Source organism: Tachyglossus aculeatus, chromosome X1 (genome assembly GCF_015852505.1).
Source record: "Tachyglossus aculeatus isolate mTacAcu1 chromosome X1, mTacAcu1.pri, whole genome shotgun sequence".
Taxonomy (NCBI): Eukaryota; Metazoa; Chordata; class Mammalia; order Monotremata; family Tachyglossidae; genus Tachyglossus; species Tachyglossus aculeatus.
In genome coordinates, this window is record NC_052101.1 from 45,855,565 (window position 1) to 45,877,400 (window position 21,836).

The 21,836-nt window shown below is 44.6% G+C and overlaps 1 protein-coding gene across 1 annotated transcript in view; it reads right to left on the minus strand.

Moving 5' to 3' along the window:
• The window catches only part of PDLIM4 (PDZ and LIM domain 4), a 146,149-nt gene that overhangs the window by 80,968 nt on the left and 43,345 nt on the right, over positions 1-21,836 (minus strand). Inside the window, exon 2 of the mRNA XM_038772833.1 lies at positions 14,403-14,554. Coding sequence (XP_038628761.1) covers positions 14,403-14,554 — 152 coding nt within the window. The remainder of the gene's footprint in view (positions 1-14,402; positions 14,555-21,836) is intronic.

The following is a 21,836-nucleotide window of genomic DNA, read 5'->3' on the forward strand; positions in this document are numbered from 1 at the left end:
AAAGTCTCTGTCCCTCAGTTCCCTCATCTGTAAAATAGGGAGTAAATGCTTGTCTTTTTTGTTGTTGTTTTTTTAAATTTTGTTTTGTTTATGGTACTTGTTAGGTGCTTACTATGTGCCAAGCATGGTAGTAAGCTCTGGCATAGTTACAAATGTATCAGATTGGACATGGTCTTAATCCCCATTTTACAGATGAGGAAACTGAGGTCCAGAGAAGTTAAGTGACTTGCCCAAGGTCACACAGCAGATAAGTGGTGGAGCTGGGATTAGAACCCAGGTCCTTCTGACTCCCGGGCCCATGCTCTATCCACCAGGCCATGCTGCTTCTTCCCATTCTCCTGCCTACTTAGATTGTGAGCCCCATGTGGGACATGGACTGTAACCAACCTGATTATCTTGCATCCACCCCAGTGCTTAGTACAGTGCCTGGCACATAGTAAAAACTTAAATTTTAAAAAATAGTATTGAGTGCTAACTGGGTATAGAACACCGTTCCAAGTGCTTAGGAGAGTACAATAGAATAAAAAAAAATAGTCGAACTCTGCCCTCAAGGAGGTTACTATCTAGCAAGGGAGACAGGCACTAAAATTAATTACAAATTGTGGGGAGCAACAGGGTTTTATGATATGTTCCTTAGTGATGTAGGGGTTGGGGGTGAGTAAGTAGCTATGATTAGATAATAGTAATGGTATTTGTTAAGCACTTTCTATGTGACAATAACGAGATAACCAGGTACCACATGGGGCTCACAGTCCAAGTAGGATGGAGAATGGGTCTTTACTCCCCATTTTGCAAGTGAGGGAACTGAAGCACAAAGAAGTTAAGTGAATTGTCCAAGGTCACACAGCAGATAAGAGAAAGAGCTGAGATTAGAACCCAGCTCCTCTGACTCCCAGGCCAGAAGTCTTTCCACTAGACCACACTGCTTAGGTGATGCAGAAGAGCTGAAGAGGCAGTAGGGGAGAAATAGAGGTTGCGGACAAGAGAGAAATGGGAAATCCTCCAAGCCTGGTTTCTCCTCCTTTGGTGCCAAACTCAGGCCTCGCCGGAATTGCTTGGCCTCCTTCTCAGAACTCATGCCCTCCAGGTTGGAAGCAAGGCAACTAGGAGAGGCCGTTCGTCTGCTTTAATTCCAGATGGTACACTTTTCAGTTGGGTTGTCCCCAGACCGGTACAAACTTGGCCCTGGCCCCAGAAGCCTTCAGGCAGCTCAGCATTCCTGTTTTCAGTGGCCAGCCCCCCTCCACCTCTGCTCTGCCACCAATCCCCCTGGGCCAGGGAGGGAAGCACAGAGGATCTGGTGCAGTGGGCGGGATTGGGGTGTCTCCAGAGAAACACTTCTGGATCCGGCTTCCTTCCTTCTTGCCATGAGCTCACTATTCCTAGAAGACTGGCTCTCGGAAGGGCAATCGGTGTCATGGAAACAAAGCCACAGCTCGGAGCTGGCGGGGACCATCAGCTCATGCATTTATTCAATCATATTTATTGAGCGCTTACTGTGTGCAAACACTGTACTAAGCACTTGAGAGAGTACAATACAACAACAGGTACATTCCCTGCCCACAATGAGCTCACGCAGAAGGGGGAGATAGACCTTAATGAACATAAATATATTATAGGTACATACATACGTGTTGTGGGGACGGAAGGGAGGATGAATGAAAGGAGCAAGTCAGAGGGATGCAGAAGGGAGTGGGAGAGGACAGGAGGGTTTAGTCAGGGAAGGCTCCTCACACAGTCGTCCTGGGAGCAAGATGAGGGACTGGAGAAGCCACACTCTTCCTTTCAGGAGATTGCCATTGGCCTCATGGAAGGAGTGGCCAAGAGCCCAGACCCAATTATCATAATAATTGCAGTATTTAAGTGCTTACTATGTGCCAAGCACTGTACTGAGTACTGGGGTAGATACAAGATAATAAGATCCCAAATGGGGAGGGAGAACAAGCATTGTATTCCCATTTAGCAGATGAGGGAACTGAAACAGAGAGAAGTTAAGTAACTTGCCCAAGGTCACACAGCAAGAGTGTAGTCAAGCTGGAATTAGAACCCAGGATTAATCCTCTGTGCCCCACTCAGTTTTCCAAATGTCTCTGCAGGTACCCCAACTCCCTGCCATTAAATGCTCTCTGGTCAGTCTCAGTTTTTAATAGATCAATTATTGGAGGTCTATGATATAATGATAATAATAACTGTGGTACGTTAAGTACTTGTTAAATGCTTACTATGTGTCAAATGCTGGGCTATCCCAGCAAGAACTTCAGGTCAGACACAGTCCCTGTCACTCATGGGGCTCCAATCATGGTAGGAGGGAGAACAGGCACTGAATCCCCATTTTACAGACGAGAACTGAAGCATAAAGAAGTGACTTGTCCAAGGTCACATAGCATGCTTACTATACGAGCATCTGGCTCACTGATTGCACTGAAGAACCAAAGGACACTAAGTTCACAAAGAGGCTAAGTGACTTGCCCCGGTCACCCTCAGCAGGTCAGTTACAGGGCTGGGACTCATTCATTCATTCAATCGTATTCATTGAGCACTTACCGTGTGTGAAGCACTGTACTAAGCATTTGGGAAAGCACAATACAAAGACAGACACATTCCCTGCCCACAACGGGCTTACAGTCTAGAGTGGGGCCTTCCGAGCCCAAGTTCCAATTCCCAGATCCCTGCTCTTTCCACGGCAACTCCCACCTGTCCCCTTTATATATTCACGTATCCTGCAGCAGCTACACATCCTTCAAGTTTGGCCTGCAAGAACCCTGACTTTTAGCTTTTCCTCCCCAAATATGTACCAAAGCCACTTTTCCATACACACATCCAGGATTAAGGATAGTATCGCTAGAGGATATCACAAGCTGTCCTGGCTAACCAGTCCCAGATTGTTGTAAGCTGTCTTGTGCAATTTTAGAAAAATTTATCCTCATTTCACAGAATCAGGACCATGCAACTTAAACGGCCAACCACCCTGGCACTGTCCTCCAGCTACTGGTGTCCATTTTAAAGTGTTGGACTTCTTTGTTTGGGCTGGTGAATGCTCTGGTGGCCCCCACTTCATTCTGAGATGGGCAGTATAGCTGTTTAGGCATTCTGGGGGATTTAAGCCTTTTTCCTTTTTAAAATGGTATTTCTTAAGTGCTTACTATGCACCTGGCACTATACTAAGTGCTGGGGTTGATACAAGATAATCAGGTTTGACACAGCCCATGTCCCAAATGGAGCTCACAGCTTTATTCCCCACTTTACAGATGAGATAACTGGGGCAAAGAGAAGTTAAGTGTCTTCCCCAAGTCATACAGAAGACAAGTGGTGGAGCTGGGATTAGAGTCCAGGTCCTTTGATGCCCAGGCTCTTTCCACTAGGTCATACTGCTTCTTCATGCTGCCTTTGTATTTCTCCCCCTTCCTCCCATCGATCCCCACCCTCTCCCAAGCATTCGAGCATGGAATGGCATACCAGTGCCCCAGTTTTTCACAATAAATAACATAGGCAGCCTAGTTACAAGCCACAGGACCACGATGAGCCCTCTGACCCCAGAGGAACAGCCTGCTGTTTGAAGAGACTGAGCAAGCAGAAAAGAGGGCTTAATTTCAACCGATGTGGTACACACATTTGCAACTGTCTAACTGCTCCCCTCCCCACCCATGGCCTCTCAGGGAAGAGAAATAACCTCAGAGAACAGAGGATGAATTGCGAGCCGTTTCTTCCTGGCCATTTGGTTTCAATATTCTGGGCATGATTAGCATTCAGCTGCCAAAACAAGGGACCCCCGGCATAGCTGGAGTCTTTCCTCTAACTCCTGGATCTGTTTGGTAGTTCCAGGTCCCATTACACACTTACATACAAACACACACACACGTGCATGCATGCACACGCACATGCCTCGACTCATCTCAACTAGGAAATTAACTGTTTGGAATCGGCACAGTGGAAACTTCTGCAGCGACAAACACCCTATTCATCATCATTTCATCTGGAACCTTCCTTTTCAAAAACAGGTTTCAGAATGATTAACAGGGGTCCAGCCTGAAACTTTCTCCCTTGAATTATTTATCAGTAGGATGTATCCTCCAGCTTAATTGGTCCAGATGGTGAACTCACCCAAACCTTCATTCAAAGCTTTTGTCAATGTAACCCTGCAATTCTCCCAGGGTTCTCTGTTCCTGGGTGGGGCAATGGCTTTGAAATCTGGTTAGGTTTCAGACTTCAAGACTGTAAGCTCATTGTGGGCAGGGAGCGAGTGGGCTGACTCTGTTGTATTGTACTCACCCAGACACGTAGTAGAGTGCTGTGCACACAGTAAGCACTCAATAAGTGTCACTGATTGAAGAACTGCTTCTTCTTCCTGTAAATGACATGTAGCTGGAGTGGTGACTGGTGGCCCGGCAAATTCCGGACACCCAGGCCGTCGGCCACTCAGGCCCAGCTGGCTGTCCCAGGCTAGTGTTGGAAGCTAATCAGTCAATATCAATCAATGGTATTTACTACTATGACTGATAAAAATAACAACTGTGGTATTTGTTAATACTTACTATGTGCCAGGCACTGTTCTGAAGCTAATACAAGCTAATCAGGTTGAACACAGTCCCTGCCCCACATAAGGTCCAGAGTCTTAATCCCCATTTTACAGATAAGGGAACAGAGACACAGAGATGCTAAGTGACTTCCTTAAGGTCCTACAGCAGACAAGTGGCAGAGCCAGGATTAGAAACCAGGTCCTTCTGATTCCCTGGCCTGTGCTCTATCCACTATCCCACATGTGAGCCCCAACTGAGAGCCAAACTGGGTACTAAGGACTCAGGAAAAGACAATATAATAGAGTTTGTAGACACAATCTTTGCCCACAGGGAGTTTATAGTATATACGGGGAGACAGATATTAAAATAAAATGCAGATAGGGAAAGTAGTTGAGTAGAAGGATATATATGTAAGTACTGTAGGGCTCACCTCTGTTGCACCTGGAGAGTTTCCAGTACTCTACCAGTCTAGACTACAGGAAAGAGAGTCAAGCAGAGGCATATCCATTTCAATTCCTAACTTGGGCAGTGGCTAGAAAGAGGAAGGCAATCTGCTACAAGTCAAAACTCATCCGTGCTGGGCAGCAGTGACATGGGAGTCGAGGGTGGAGACTCAGTTTACTACTCAGAAGGAAGCAATGGTAAACCACTTCCGTATTTTTACCAAGAAAACGCTATGGATCCACTACCAGAATGATTGCAGATGGAAGTGGGGCATTCTGGGAGAGACAGTGTCACTATGAGTCCGGCATGACTCGACTGATGGCATAAAACAACAACAAAAAGCTGTGGGCTGGGATGAGTATTAAAGTGCTTAGGCCAAGTGCAAAGTGCATGGCCAATGTCATAGTTGATGCAGAGGAGAGGGCAGATAGGGGAAATAAAGGGCAAAGAGATGCACGCTGGCTGGACGTGGTGGCTGCAGCAGAGGTGATGGGGTGGTGTTTCCTCCCCTCTCTCATCTTCTCCCCTTCCTCTTTCCCACTTACCAATCAGTGGAATTTACTGAGCACCTACTGACGACAACAAGGCATCTAGGAGAATATTTAAAAAGTAAGATGCCTAATCTCCACTCTCAAGAATCAATCACTTGCTCAATTGTATTTATTGAGTGCTTACTATATGCAGAGCACTGTACTAAGCACTTAGGAGAGAGCAATATAACAGATTTGGCAGTCACGTTCCCTGCCCATGATAAGCCTACCGTCTAGAGGGAACTTACAGTCTAATATTAATAACAATTATAATAATAATAATTGTGGGATTTGTTGAGCACTAGGTGTCAAGCATTGTGCTGGGCACTGGACTAGAGACAATATAATCAGCTCAAACACAGTCCTTGTCTGCCCTGGGACTCGTAGTCTAATGGGGAGGGAGAAGAGGTATTGAATCCCCATTTTACAGATGAGGAAATTGAGGTCCAGAGAAGTGAAGAGACTTGCCTCAGGTCACACAGCAGGCAAAGTGGCAGAGCTGGGATTAGAACACAGATCTCTTGGTTCCCAGCCCTGTTTCCTTTACACTTTACATAGTGGGAGTAGGAGGAAAAGCAAGGATGTAACAGAAAAGGGCAAAAATATATCAGGAGGTCATAGCTGCACAGAAATTGAATTTACATATAAAAATACATCCTACAAAAGTGCTGAAGTTAAGAACAGAACAGTCAAGTACAGTGTTTGGTAAGTGTTTAACAAATACTATCTTTACTATTATTATCAAGGGTTAAGAGAAGCCATAGGGTTGATGGGACTGGGAAATCCAGGAGGCCTTCCCAGGCTGAGCCCCCTTTTTCCTCTCCTCCTCCCCATCCCCCCCTGCCCTATCTCCTTCCCCTCCCCACAGCACTTGCATATATATATTTGTACAAATTTATTACTCTATTTTACTTGTACATATTTACTATTCTATTTATTTTGTCAATGATGTGCATATAGCTTTAATTCTATTTGTTCTGACAATTTTGACACCTGTCTACATGTTTTGTTGTGTTGTCTGTCTCCCCCTTCTAGACTGTGAGCCTGTTGTTGGGTAGGGAACATCTCTATCTGTTGCCGACTTGTACTTCCCAAGCGCTTTGTACAGGGCTCTGCACACAGTAAGCGCTCAATAAATACGATTGAATGAATGAATGAATGTATGAAATGATATAATCAGAGAATCCTCCATTCATTCAATCATATTTATTGAATGCTCGTGTGCAGAGCACTTTCACGTCTGTCCCTTCTCTCAAAATGAAAAATACCCCTGTACCCCCTGCTGGATATCCTGGGGATCTACCTCCTCAGCAGCATCATCCAGGGCATTTATTGAGCGCTTACAGTGTGCAGGGCACTGTGCTTGGGAGACTACAGATTTCGTAGACGTGTTCCCTGCCCACAAACAGCTTACAGTCTAGAGGGGTAATCAATCAGCCAGTGTCAGTCAGTCAATCGTATTTATTGAGCGCTGGCTGTGTGCAGAGCACTGTACTAAGCGCTTGGGAAGTACAAGTTGGTAACATATAGAGACGATAGAGACGGTCCCTACCCAGTAACGGGCTCACAGTCTAGAAGGGGGAGACAGACAACAAAACAACACATATTAACAAAATAAAATAAATAGAATAGTAAATATGTACAAGTCAAATAAACAGAGTAATAAATCTGTACAACCATATATACAGGTGCTGTGGGGAGGGGAAGGAGGTAGGGTGCGGGGGTTTAGGGGGGAGCAGGAGAAAAAAACTCACTGCAGACCTCACGTACAAAGAACTCACGGCAAACGATCCCTGAGTATAAATCAGGAGTTTCCCTAATGTGTTTTAGCTACTGTTCACTAGGCTGACATTTACTTGTCTGCTGTGTGACCTCGGGCAAGTCCCTTCACTTCTCCGTGCCTTGGTTACCTCACCTGCAAAATGGGGACAGAGATGGGCGAGCCCCTTGTGGGGCGGGGACTGGGTTTGATCTGGTTAGCTGGCATCCACCCCAGCAATTTGTGCAGTGCCTGGCGCATAGTGAGTGCTTAATGAATACCACAATTCTTCTTATTATTAAGAGTCCAGAAGTGACGGCTGCGATGAGCTTGGCGTTCAGAGGGGAAGCTTACCAGGGTATCAGGGTATCAGCCAGTGGTGTTTATTGAGCACTTACTATGTGCAGAGCACTGTATTAAGCGCTTGGGAGAGTACAATGCAGAACTAGTAAACATGTTCTTTGCCCTTAATGAGTTTACAATCTAGAGTAGAGTGATATTAATATAATTCATAATATGTTTTAGATTGTATATCTGGAGGAACATTTGTTGAAACACTTTTCATTCATTCACTCATATTTATTGAGTGCTTACAGTTTGCAGAGCACTGTACTAAGTGCTTGGAATGTACAATTCAGTTTGAAATGGCTCCTTGTTTTAAACAATCTTGTGCTAATCCCCGTCTTGTGAGAGCAGATCATTGAACAGCCAAGAACTCATTTATTTTGGTAGATTGCAGGCAAGAAATGTTTGTGGGTTGTGGGTGGGATTACAGAGAGTTCTTGGGCAAGGTGGGATTTCACCATCTCTTCTGAAGAGCAAACAATGTGATGAGATAGCAGCTTCTCTCCCTGGGTGAAAGAGACCGAGTCCACGTACGAGCACAATGAGGACCACCAAACCCCCCAGGCCGCGGCTTGCCCAAGATGAGCTGGCAGATGTTATGATGCCCTTTGTGGCAGCAGCTTCACTGATGGCCAGGAAGAAAGGAGTGTGGCTTAGTGGACAGAGCACGGATCTGGGAGTCAGAAGGATCTGGGTTCTATTCCTGGCTTCTCCACTTGTCTGCTGTGTGACCTTGGGCAAGTCACTTCACTTTCTTGGGCCTCAGTTTTCTCAGTGGGGATTAATCAATCAATCATATTTATTGAGCACTTACTGTGTGCAGAGCACTGTACTAAGCACTTGGGAAGTACAAGTTGGCAACATGTAGAGACAGTCCCTACCCAACAGTGGGCTCACAGTCTAGAATAAGGCTGTGATCCCTTTGTTGTCCAACCCAATTACCTTGTATCTACCCTAGTGCTTAATATAGTGCCTGGCACAGAGTAAGCACTTAAATACCACAATTATTATTATTATTATTAGGGGTTGGTCCGGGGTGGGAGGGGTCTGACCCCTGGCATTCAGATCCCTAGTGCCCAGTCCAGAGAGGAGGGCTCTACCAGGGTAGAGAAGTGGGACTCCCCAGGAGGTTGAAGGAGGAGAAAGGAAGGGCCTTGCCGGCCAGACGGGTCCCAAGGTGCTTGGATGGATACCCCCGACACACACACACACACACACACACACACACACACACACACACACACACACACACACACACACACAACAGCACACCCCCTTTCACCACATGAGCCAGAGGAGACCCAGCCCAAGAGAGGTTGATGAGGCCTCTCTCAGAATGAGCAGCCAAGCAAGGAATAATAATCAGACCAGCCAACTGCAGCTGAACTCCAGGTTTATGCTGTGGTTCACAAAGCGGGGGGACTGGACAGTTAAGGGGGGCAGGGACAGCACAGAGGAGGGTGAAGGCAGAGGGGGTGAACTTTTTTCTGTGCCCCAGAAAGGGAATTTGCCCCATTGAATTCAAACACATGGGTTGCTTTCCTGCCCAACCCCTAAGTTCCCCGCTGCACATGTGTGTCGGGAAAACATTGTCACCTACTCTCCGTCCCCATGACAATGGGGACCCATCCACAGACTGGGACCGAGAATGCCCAGCAGCTACATGCTGCCTCCCCAGCTGGTAAACAGCCATGTGGACAGACTCCAGCCTGTCATAAAACCTGAGCCCCAGCTTTACCTCTGCGGTTACGGGGGCTGAGGGGTTGTCTGTCCTCTAAAAATACCTCTCACTAATGGAAACAAAACCGAATGGTCTGCTAAGGTTACTTTACTAATGGAACACAGTTTTTATGAAGGCCTAACTCTAAGGGCTGAAAAACAAGGAGAACATCAGCTGTTTTCTGTTTAAAAAGAAAAATTGGACTAGCGGGTTTTTTTTCTTTTTGAGCCAAAGAAAAGTGAGGGCCCTGAGTGTCCCTTGTGGCAGATCCTGCTTTCTCTTCTAAATACTCGGGAAGATTGGTCATAAGATGGGTTCCTCAAGAAGGCAAGGGACAAGAAGTGTCCAGAGAGCTGCTGGAAAGGACCAGGCAGCGGGTGGCTCAACCGTGGTGATGGCTTGACCCCAGACCAGTGAGGCCTGCAGCTCGGAAGAGAAGCTGTCCAGTCTCCCCATTATCGGGAAATCCCATCAACCCTTGCTTCACCCTGCAGACAACAACAGCGGTTTGGAAGGAAGGTGACCGTCCCTCATGCCATTGGGATTTCCCATCAGCTCCTGATCTGGCCTAGGAGAGATGTGGCCTAGTGGAAATAGTAAAGCCCTGTGGGGTTCAGAGGACCTGGGTTCAAATCCCAACTCCTCCAACTGCCTGCTGGGTGACCTTGGGCAGGTCACTTAACTTCCCTGTGCCTCAGTTTCCTAATCTGTCAAATTGTGATTCAACACCAGTTCTCCATTCTACTTACACTGTGAGCCCTAGGTGGGCCAGGGATTGTGTCTGGTCTGATTATCTTGTATCTACCCCAGTGCTTAGTAAAGTGCTTGGCACAGAGAGAGTGACTAATAAAACACCACAATTCTTAATAAGAGACTTGCTCAACTTATAGGATGTTGGGTTAACTGTGACTACGGTGACTTTTGGACTGACAGACACGAGGAGCCTGAAACTCTGTTCCTTTAGCCACTGTATCCCTTGTTCTTATTGTATTTATCATTGTTAATACATATGGTATTCAAGTGCTTAACTGTGTATCAGGCACTGTTCTAAGCACTGCAATAGATAGAAGTTAATCGGGTTGGACACAGTCCCTGGCCCACATGGAGCTCAACAATCTAAGTCATTGTTCCTAACTTATTTGTTTTACTATTTCCACTCTCCATAATCTATTTTAATGTCCATCTTCCCCTACAGACTGCAAGTTTCTTGTGGACAGAGACTGCATCTACCAACTCTGTTGTACAGTGCTCTGCCCACAGTAAGTGCCGAATAAATACCATTGATTGTGATTCTAGACTGTGAGCCCATTGTTGGGTAGGGACCATCTCTATATGTCACTAATTTGTACTTCCCAAGCGCTTAGTACAGTGCTCTGCATACAGTAAGCACTCAATAAATAAGATTGAATGAGTGAATGAATTTAATCATTTCATCTTTCCTTAGTATCCGTCATGAATTCTTTATTCTTAGAATATGAGCTTCTTAGGGGTCAGAGATTGCGTCTAATCCTCATATGCATGTTTTCCACTTAGTACAGCACTCTGCACACACTAAGTCCTTAATAAATTTTACAACCAGGATGATGACTAATCCTAAACATATCTTTTATTCTCTATTAGGTCCTCCTCGTAAAAACATATTTCTGGGAGAAAATCAAAGGGATGAGTTGTGAGTTTACAAAGATCTCTCTCTCTCTCTCACCTCTCCAGCTCCCAATCACCCCCGCAACCAGTCAATCATATTTATTGAGTGCTTACTGTGTGCAGAGCACTGCACTATGTGCTTGGAAGAGTACAATATAACAATGAAACACACACATTCCTTGCCCACAGTGACCTTACAGCCTAGAGGATGCCCTGGTGCAATCTCACAACCAAGAGTGTCACCTTCTAACATGAAGAACAGCTAAGAAGTCTCGACCCCAAAACCAGATCTGAACTCTCACCGAAGTGGTCAGATCAGTTCAAAGCCTTTGGTGGTGCTCTTCTCCTTCTAAGAGATCTCCTACCTGCTTCCAAAATCTACCCCTTCCATTTGTGCCTCTGACCCCATCTCTTTTTCCCTCTAAAAACACTTGAGCCCACTCTTCTTCACTCCCTGTCCACCATCTATGACCACTCACTCTCTGATGGAGTCTTCTTCTTTGCCTCCATATACTTTCACCTCTCCCCTACCCTAAAAAAAAAAAGTCTTCTATGGTCCCTACTGCACCATGCAGCTAAGGCCCTATCTCCCTCCTCCACCCAGTCATTTAATCTATCAATGGTATTAAGTGTTTACTATGTTCACAGCTTTGTACTGAGTCCTTGGAAGAGTACAATATGACAGAATGAGCGGATATGTTCCCTGCCCATAACAAGCCTCCTTTCCAAATCTCCTAAAATGAGTTGCTGTACAATTACTGCCTCCATTTCATGTCCTCCAACATTTTTCTTGGCAGTCTAGAATCTTGACTTCACGGAGACCTCTCTCTCCAAGGTTACTAATGATTTCATTAGCTGAATCAGCTATTTTAATTCTCTTAAAGAAAAATCATATTTGTTAAGCACTTCCTTTGTGCCGAACACTGTGCTAAGCATTAGGGTAGATACAACACAATCAGATCAAACACAGCCCCTGTCCCACATGGGACTCACAATCTGAGGCAGAGCACATTCAATCCCCATTTTACAGAAGTAGAAACTGACACAGAGAACTGAACTGAGGTCACACAGCTGGCAAGTGACAGAGCCAGAATTAGAATCCAGGCCTCCTGACTCCCAGTCCTGTGTTCTTGTCACTAGGTGTTCTTGTCACTAGGTCACGCTGATTCTCCTCCAACGCTTGATTGATTGAAATCACCTGTCACCTCATCTGTAAATTGGGGATTAAATAGCTGTACTTCCTCCCTCTTAGACTCAGAGCCCCAAATGTGACAGAAACTGTCCAATTTGCTCAACTCAGTATTTAGCACAGTGCTTGGCAATCAACCAATAGTGTATATTTTTTATGGCATTTAAGTGCTTACTACATGCCAGGCACTGTACTAAGTGTTGGGATAAATTCAAGCTAATCAGATTAGACACAGTCCATGTCCCATATGGGACTCACAGTCAATCCCCATTTTACAGATGAGAGAACTGAGGCACAGAGAAGTTAAGTGATATGCCCAAGGTCACACAACAGATACGTGGCAGAGCCAGGATTAGAACCTAGGTCCTTCAGACTCCCAGGCCCCTGATCTATTCACCAGACACACTGCCCCTAATATATTGAGTGCTTACTGCGTGCTGAACATTGTACACTTGGAAAAGTACAACAGAGTTGGTCGACATATTCACCGCCCACTAGCAGCTTACACATAGAAAGCCCTTAAGTACCACAGTTATTATCATTATTATTAATATTCCTTCATGCAATCATATTTATTGAGCACTTACTGTGTGCGGAGCACTGTACTAAGTGCTTGGAAAGTACAATTCGGCAACAGAGACAATCCCTACCCAACATTTGGCTCACAGTCTAGAAGGGGGGAGATAGACAACAAAGTAAAACAAAGCAACTAGACAGGCATCAATAGCTTATTATTATCAGTATAGTGTGCTCTGTCCCAGGTGCTTGGGGGTCTGAAGCGCTTAACATAGTGCTTTGCACACAGTAAGCGCACAGTGAATATGACGGATTGAATGGGGGAGTAGATTAAAGGACAATCCTTGTCCTTGAGGAGCTGACAGTCTTACAAAAGAATTTACAATCTAACCATTTTTCATTCCTTTCCACTGAGTAGACACTCTCCTCTCAACAGACCAAACCTAACAAAACCAAGCCTGTCTCACCAACCTCCTCAGTCCATTCCGCCAGTCTCCTTGGGCAATTTCTCACCCTAGAGGACCAGAGATTATAGGCACAAACTTTTAAATGAAACCTTCGGCCCCGACCAGGACCCCCCCACCATAGCTGCCAGTTCCATTCCCGACAAAGCAAGAATTTTTCCAATGAGACCTTCTCCTCAGTGAAAGGACAGCATTGACAGATGGGCTGTGGGAGGGAGGGAGTCCTTGCCTACGGGGATGAGTCGAGACTCGGTATCTCCTCAGGAAAGCTATAGTGCGGAAACACAAGCTGAACCTTTGCCAATCCTTTATAGTTCTGCCAGCAGCAGGCAAGGCTGCAGTGTGAAGCCCTTGGGAGAATACAAGGCAGCAAAATTAGCTGTATTGTATCATTATCCACCCATAATGAGCTTATATTCCTGTCCAAACTCCCAGATAGGGTTGCTGTACAACTTCTGCCTCCACTTCCCATCCTCCAACATTTTTCTTGACTGTCTACAATAATAATAATAATAATAATGGTACCTGTTAAGCACTTACTATGTGCCAATCACTGTTCTAAGCACTGGGATAGATACAAGTTAATCACATTAGACACAGCCCCTGTCCCACGTGGGGCTTACATTCTTAATCCCCAGTTTACAGACGAGGTAACTGAAGCCCAGAAAAGTGACTTGCCCAAGGTCACACAGCAGACATGTGGCAAAGCTGGAATTAGAACCCAGGTCCTTCTGACTCCCAGGCTCATGTTCTCTATTCACTAAGCCTCAATGCTTCTCAGTCCAATTTCCTCATCCTTGACTCCACTGAGACCACTCTCTCCAAGGTTAACAATGACCTCATTTGAGCTGAAGCAACTCTAAACTAATTCCCCTAACAAAAATATAATAATTGTGGTATTACACAGATCCCCCATATCTAAGGAGTGTGGTGTAGTGGATAGAGCACAGGCCTGGGAATCAGAAGGTCATGGGTTCTAATCCTGTCTCCACCACTTGCCTGATGTATGACCTTGGGCAAGTCACTTCACTGTGCCTCAGTTACCTCATCTGTAAAATGGGGATTGAGACTGTGAGCCCCACTTGGGACAAGGGACTGTGTCCAACCTTATTTGTTTATATCCATCCCAGCAGTTAGTACAGTGCCTGGCACATAGTAAGTGCTTAACAAATACCATAATTATTATTATTATTATTACAGGGACAAATGGATTCTGTCCCTCCAGTGGCCACACAATGACCAGCTGTGTGTTTGCCATACCTAACTATGCTTACCTGTTCACTGACAGCAACAGGTAGTCCATGCATCCTTTGATCTTATTTTGGGCTTCCAGGTGGGTCATATATTCTGTGCTCTCTCCATTAATTGCCAGGATGACATCTCCTGGACAAAGATTAGCCAGTGCTGCCTTGCTCCCAGGATTAATCTGTATGAAAAAAGACACGTGGCATTAGGGGGTAGATCACTAATTCAGCAAATAAATGTTTTGGAAACTTTCCACCTCTGTGCAGTGCAGAAGTGAGAAAGCAAAGTGATGTGTCATTTCTGCTAGTGTCCAGGCGAAGGAAACCACTCCCTACCTTCAAAGCCTTATTGAAGGCTCATCTCCTCCAGGAGGCCTTCCCCACCTAGGCCCTCATTTCCTCTCCTCCCACTCCCTTCTGCATTACCCTTGTACTTGGATTTGCACCTTTATTCAGCCCTCAGCCCCAGAGCACTTATGTACATACCCATAATATATTAATGCCTGCTCATCTTCTAGACTGGAAGCTCATTGTGGGCAGGGAATATGTCTACTTAATGTTATATTTTACTCTCCCAAGTGCTTAATAGAGTATTCTGCACTCAGTAAGCGCTCACTAAATACTACCGATTGATGGTGTCCTTTAGAATAATAATAGTAGTAACTGTAGCATTCATTGAGCATCCACCTTGTGCGGTATACTGTTCAAGATGCTTGGCAAGTATACAATTAAGAAACAACATATTCCTTGTCCCTTGGATCTTACACTCTATTGAAGGACACAAATATTTATTTTGACCACTTAAGTTGAAATGTCTTTATGTTTAATTACACATATGAGTGCCAAGAAAGTTGGAAATACGTTGTCTAAGGACTTCCCTGTACTACCTCAGCGCTGAGAACAGTGCTGGACACATACTAATAATAGTAACAATAGTAATAATCTGGTAATAATTGGATACAACAGAGGATTAGATGAGGAATGACTGTCAACCTGGAATTTCAAGTACCAATATATGGTGTCAGCTCTTTCAGGGAAACTTCAGCCAACATTAAATGACTCCTGATCCTTCCACAAGGATCATAGCATGGCTCACAACATGGTCTAGTGGACAAAGCCCGGGCCTGTGAGTCAGAAGGACCTGGGCTCTTATCCCAACTATGCCATTTGTTTGCCATATGACCTTGGGCAAGTCACTTCACTTCTCTGGGCCTCAGTTACCTCATCTGTAGGTACCTCATGCTAGCCCCATGCTCAATAAATACAATTGAATGAATGAATGTGGGACAAGGACTGTGACTAACCTGGTTAGCATATATCTACCCCAGCACTTAGAACAGTGCTTGACACATAGCAAGCGCTTAAATACCATTATCATCACAATCTCTCTCTTTCTTTCTCTCTCTTTCTCACATACACACACACACACACACACACACACACCTCGTAAACATTAAACTGCCCATGCTAAAGCTCCTGGATCCAGCACCCATTTCTGAACTTGAGACCTAGTGGAAAGGGCCTGGGTCTGAGAGTCAGAAGGACCTGGGTTCTAACCCCGGCTCTGGTACTTGTCTAATGTGAAGTCTTGTGCAATCTGCTTCATTTCTCTGGACCTCAGTTACCTCATCTTTAAGATGGGGATAAAGACTGTGAGCCCCGTATGGGACATGGACTTTGTCCAACCTAATTAGTTTGTATTTAACCCAGAGCTTAGAACAATGCTTGACACACAGTAAGCACTTAAATACCATATCATCATCATCATTATTATTAATAATAATTTATTTATTATTTATTATTAATAATAAAAATAACTCTGAACAGGAAAAAGGACATGGTACTGTGAATTAATTCAACTTTTTGAAGCAGACACTCAGTCCTAGCAGCAAAGGCCCACTAGGGGAAGGGGGGGAATGGCAGGAAGATCCCAGGAAAGAACTAAGTAACACTTAAAAAGGGAAAGAAAACTTTACTCATTATTCTCCCCTGCACTTTAGAGACCAACAACCATTACCTAAAGCCAAAACTAGTCAGATTTGCCTCATCCTTTCTTAGGCAGATGGCAATGCATTTGATTAAGTGGTCTAGGTAAAACGTCATTGGGTGAGCTAGATTATTGAGCTCCTCTGGACACATTCCTACCTTTTCTCCTTAGGAGTAGGTACATAAGAATGCAGCTTGACTGGCAAAATAAGCTCAATAAAATGGAGGGTAGCAACAAGAATAAATAGCAGTCTGTAATATCCATCACATGAACAGGAGTGCCCTGTAGAAAGGCATTCTTTCAGCTGGAGAGACAGGCAGGGCAACAAGTATTGTAGATTGTTTATTATTCCTCCACATTTTTCTCTGCATATTTATGGTTTCAAAATGTCAACGCCTTTAGAAGCTTTTAGTTATCAATCATATTTATTGAGTGCTTACTCTGAACAGAGCACTGTACTAAATGCTCAGGAGAGTACAATATAACAGACATGTTCCCTTGCCAAAAAGATGTTACAGTCTAGAAGAGGAGACAAATATTAATATAAATAAATAAATTACGAATATGTACATAAGGGCTGTGGGGCTGGGAGAGAGTAAGAATAAGGGGAGCATGTCAGGGTGATGCAGAAGGGAGTGGAAGCAGAGGAAAAGAGAGGGCTCAGTCTGGGACAGCCTCTGGAGGAGATGTGCCTTCAATACGGCTTTGAAGGTGGGGAGAGTAATTGTCTGTCGGATCCAAAGAGGAAGAGAGCTCCAGGCCAGGGGCAGAACGTGGGCGAGAGTTCAGCGGTGAGATAAATGAGATTGAGGTACAGTGAAAAGGTTAGTGTTAGAGAAGTAAAGTGTGTGGGCTGGATTGCAATAGGAGAGTAGCGAGGTGAGGTAGGAGGGGGCAATGCGATTGAGTGCTTTAAAGCCAGTGGTGAGAAGTTTCTGTTTGATGTAGATGTGGATGGGCAGTTGTTGGAGGTTATTGAGGAGTGCGGAAAAATGGCCTGAAAGTTTCTGTAGAAAAATTATCTGGCAGCAGAGTGAAGTATGAAATTGGAGTGGGGAGAGACAAGGAGGCAGGGAGGTCAGCAAGGAAGATGCCACAGTAATCAATGTGGGATAGGACAAGTCCTTGGATTAATGTGGTAGGAGTTTGTATGAAGAAGAAAGGGTGGATTTTAGTGAAGTTGTTAAGGTCAGACTGGCAGGATTTAGTGATGGATTGAGAGAGAGGAGTCAAAGATAATGCCAAGGTTATGGACTTGTGAGACAGGAAGGATGGAGGTGCCATCTACAGTGATGGGAAAATAAGGAGTTTTAGATGTGTTTTATTTCTGTCCCTGTGGATTGGGAAATGCATGAAATCAATCATATTTATTGAGCACTTACTGTGTGCAGAGCACTGTAAGCACTTGGGAGAACACAATATAACAGATTTGGTAGGCACATTCCCTGCCCACAATGAGCATACAGTCTAAAGGGGGAGACAGATATTAATATAAATACATTTTGAATATGTACCTAGGTGCTGAGGGAGATGTGAATAAAGGGTGCAAATCTAAGTGCAAGGGTGATCCAGAAGGGAGTGGGAGTAAAAAAAAAAAAAAAATGTCATTGGTCCAGAAACGTAAAAGGTCATATAGCACATGGCTTTCTAAGAACTGAAAAGATTTCAATGAAGCAGCTTGGCCTGGTCGTTAGACCACAGGCCTGGGAGTCGGAAGGACTTGGGTTCTAATTCCAGCTATACTGCTTGCCAGCTGTGTGACCTTGGGCAAGTCACTTAACTTCTCTGTGCCTCAGTTCCATCATCTGTTATATGGGGATTAAAACTATGAGCCCCATATGGGACATGGACTGTGTCCAACCTGATTAGCTTGTATCTATCCCACCTGCCTGCTAATTCTGTTGTATTGTACTTTCCCAAGTGCTTAAAACAGAGCTCTGCACAACTAGCGCTTAGAACAGTGCTTGGCACATATTAAGCACTTAACAAATACCATCATTATTATAGTAAATGCTCAATAAATACCACTGTTTGATTGATTGATTCACTCATTCATTCAATCATACTTATTAAGTGCTTACTGCATGCAGAGCACTATACTAAGCACTTGGGAAAGTACAATACAACAATAAACAGTGACAATCCCTGCCTACAACGAGCTCACAATCTAGAGGGGTACCCAGGCAAATAGTAAGCTCTTAAATAGCATAACAAAACAAACAAAAAAAACCCACCTAATTGAACTGTATATTGTGTTGCACTCTCTCGAGCACTTAGTACAGTGCTCTGCACACATAGTAAGCACTCAATAAATACCATTGAGTGACTGTTTGGCCATCATCAGTGCTTGGTCAGGAACACTCAGGAGGGGCTCAATAATAATAATAATTGTGGTATTTGTTAAGCACTATGTGCCAGGCACTGTACTAAGTGCTGGCAAGGAATACGAGCAAATCAGGTTGGACACAGTACCTGTCCCATGTCGTGCTCACAGTTTAATCCCCATTTTACAGATGAGGTAACAGAGGCCCAGAGAAGTGAAATGACTTACCCAAGGTCACACAGCAGACAAGTGGCAGAGCTGGGATTAGAACTCATAACCTTTTGACTTCCAGGCCCACACTCTATCCACTAGGCCACGTTCCTTCTAAATGTAAGTGGGTGGTTAACTGTGGGTATTGTGCCATGCCACTCCCAGCCCTGCAGTCTGACTCCATCAGTGGAGAATGGGTCTCCAAAGCAACCCTGCCCAAAGTTTGGGCCAGATTTTCAAGGCGTTGAAAAGATCCCCGAGCAGATAACCAAAGAAGTTGTGAAACCTGGGGAGAAGTTGATGATGAAAATGATGATTGTGGCATTTAAGCATTTTTTATGTGTCAAGTACTGTACTAAGTCCTGAGGTGGATCCAAGAAAAGCAGATTGAACACACTCCCTGTCCCACATGGGGCTCTCAGTATAGCGGGGGGGAAGGAGACAGGTATCTTATCCCCATTTTAGTCATGCCCTTGGAAAGATCACAGTGAAATCTTTAGTTCAGAGGCATTCCCTGGATTAAAACTTCCCCTGTGGGTGGTTTGACAGATCTATTCTGTTCCGGCAACATATTCTTTTTCTCTCGATAAATTAGCTACAATATTATTGAAGATGTGAACTTTCTCAAGTGAATCATGGTACCATTTCCTAGTACCATGAAGCTGCAGTTACCGAGTTATGCAGGGCAGTGTTTTAAGCATGAGAGAGTACACCATGATCTCTGCCTTCAAGAACCTTACAATTTAACAGCTCCACTGCCACCAGCTGAAATCTTGAGATTCAAAAATCATACAGAAATTTTCAAGGAAGTGAATAAATTTAGGACTATGACTGAAGGGATCCTAATGGAGAGGTGTGCAGAGGTGTTAAGAAGGAGTTTCCCTGCTTCAAGGAGCACTAAAAATCAAAGAATAAAGCTGCCATTCCACCTAAAATGGATACATTCTTCCCTGAAATGGAAAGGTCACCCTCACAGCCGGCAGACAATGATTCTACTTCTGCAGCCTCCTGTGGAGACTTGCAGTCATTTTACAATCACTTGTTTATTATATATTCAGATGGTAAGCTTTGAATTACATTAACAAAGACTAAACAATACTTCAGTGATGTTTATTGTAACTGCATAAAGCACGTAAAGGAATAGCATATGGGCCTTCCTCGGACAACACAAGTTGGACCCAATTTCCTTATTGGAACAGTGTTTTAAAGGGGGGAGTGTTACTAAAATCTAATGGGCTTCTCAGTTTTTACAAAAATTACCCAGATTTTTTTCTTGTATTTGTTCAGCATGTACAACATGCCAAGCACTGTACCAAGTGCTAGGGTAAATCCAAGGTCATCAGGTTGGTCATCAGGTTGGACACAATCCAAGACCGAGCCGGGAGTCTTGAAAATGATAGGAGGAGGCAAGGGCTAGGGAAGGGTCTGAAGGGTGGGGTCACATGGATGCTACCCACTCCTTAACAACTGCAGGTTCTCAGTCTCTTACTAGGTTCACAACATGGAGTCAAGACAAGGAATTTTGTAAGTATTTTGCAGAGAAGCAGCAAGGCTTAGTGGATAGAGCATGGATCTGGGAATCAGAAGAACCTGGGCTCTAAACCTGGCTCTGCCACACATCTGCTGTGTGACCTTGGGCAAGTCACAACTTCTCTGGGCCTCAGTTACCTCATCTCTAAAATGGAGATTAAGAGTGTGAACCCCATGTGAGCCAGGGACTGTGTTCAATCTGATTAACTTGTATCTACCCCAATGCTTAGAACAATGCACTGCTCATAGTAAGTGCTTAACAAGTACCATAATCACTAGGAATGCCAAGAAACATTCCCCAACTAATTCCCCAAACGCCAAAGTTTTAGCAACCTGATGGATAACTCTAACTTTTGCATATTTATTTATACCACCTTCTTCCCATTGGTGTTTGTGTGTATATATATATATAGAGAGAATAATAATAATAATGATGGCATTTGTTAAGCACGTACTATGTGCCAAGCATTGTTCTAAGCACTGGGGTAGATACAATAATAATAATTATGGTATTTCATTCATTCATTCAATCGTATTTATTGAGCACTTACTGTGTGCAGAGCACTGTTCTAAGTGCTTGGGAAGTACAAGTTGGCAACATATAGAGACGGTCCCTGCCCAACAGTGGGCTCACAGTCTAGAAGGGGGAAACAGAGAACAAAACAAAACATGTTAACAAAATAGAATAAATATGTTCAAATAAAATAAATAGAGTAATAAATACATACAAACATATATACATATATACAGGTGCTGTGGGTAGGGGAAGGAGGTAAGGCGGGGGGGGGGGGACAGGGAGGGGGAGGAGGGGACACAGTCCCAGTCCCACATGGGGCCCGCAGTCTCAATCCCCACTTCACAGATGTGGTAACTGAGGCATACAGAAGTTAAGTGACTTGCCCAAGGTCACGTGGTGGAGCTGGGTTTAGGACCCAAGACTTTCTGGCTGCCAGGCCCGTGCTCTTTTCACTAGGCCATGCTATTTCACTTTTGGGACCTGTTTGGGGTGAGTGACCCCAGCAGATACTTGAAGCCACAAAACCTTGACAACCCCTGTATCCACACCTCAAAATAAAAGCTGAATCCCAGCTCTGCCCTCCAGCAGGAGTTTTTGACGGAGCCGTGAGGAACAGTGAGGATGCTGATGTCTGAGCTGCTTGGAGAGCCGATAAAATGGATAAAAGGGAACAGTTCCTTTCAGCTGGGAGGAATTGGCTTATTCAGCACACAGTTTGAGCAGGGCCATATGGCCTTTCAACAGATTAATACGTGTTGCCATTCTTAATCTGCTGGACATCCTCCCTGATCAGCTGAAACACATGTAAATGAAATGTACCCATTCCTGGTTCCCCCATGTTGGAGAAAGGAGTAGTTTGGAACTAAGTGACTTCTGTCCAGAAATGTCACTTTGATT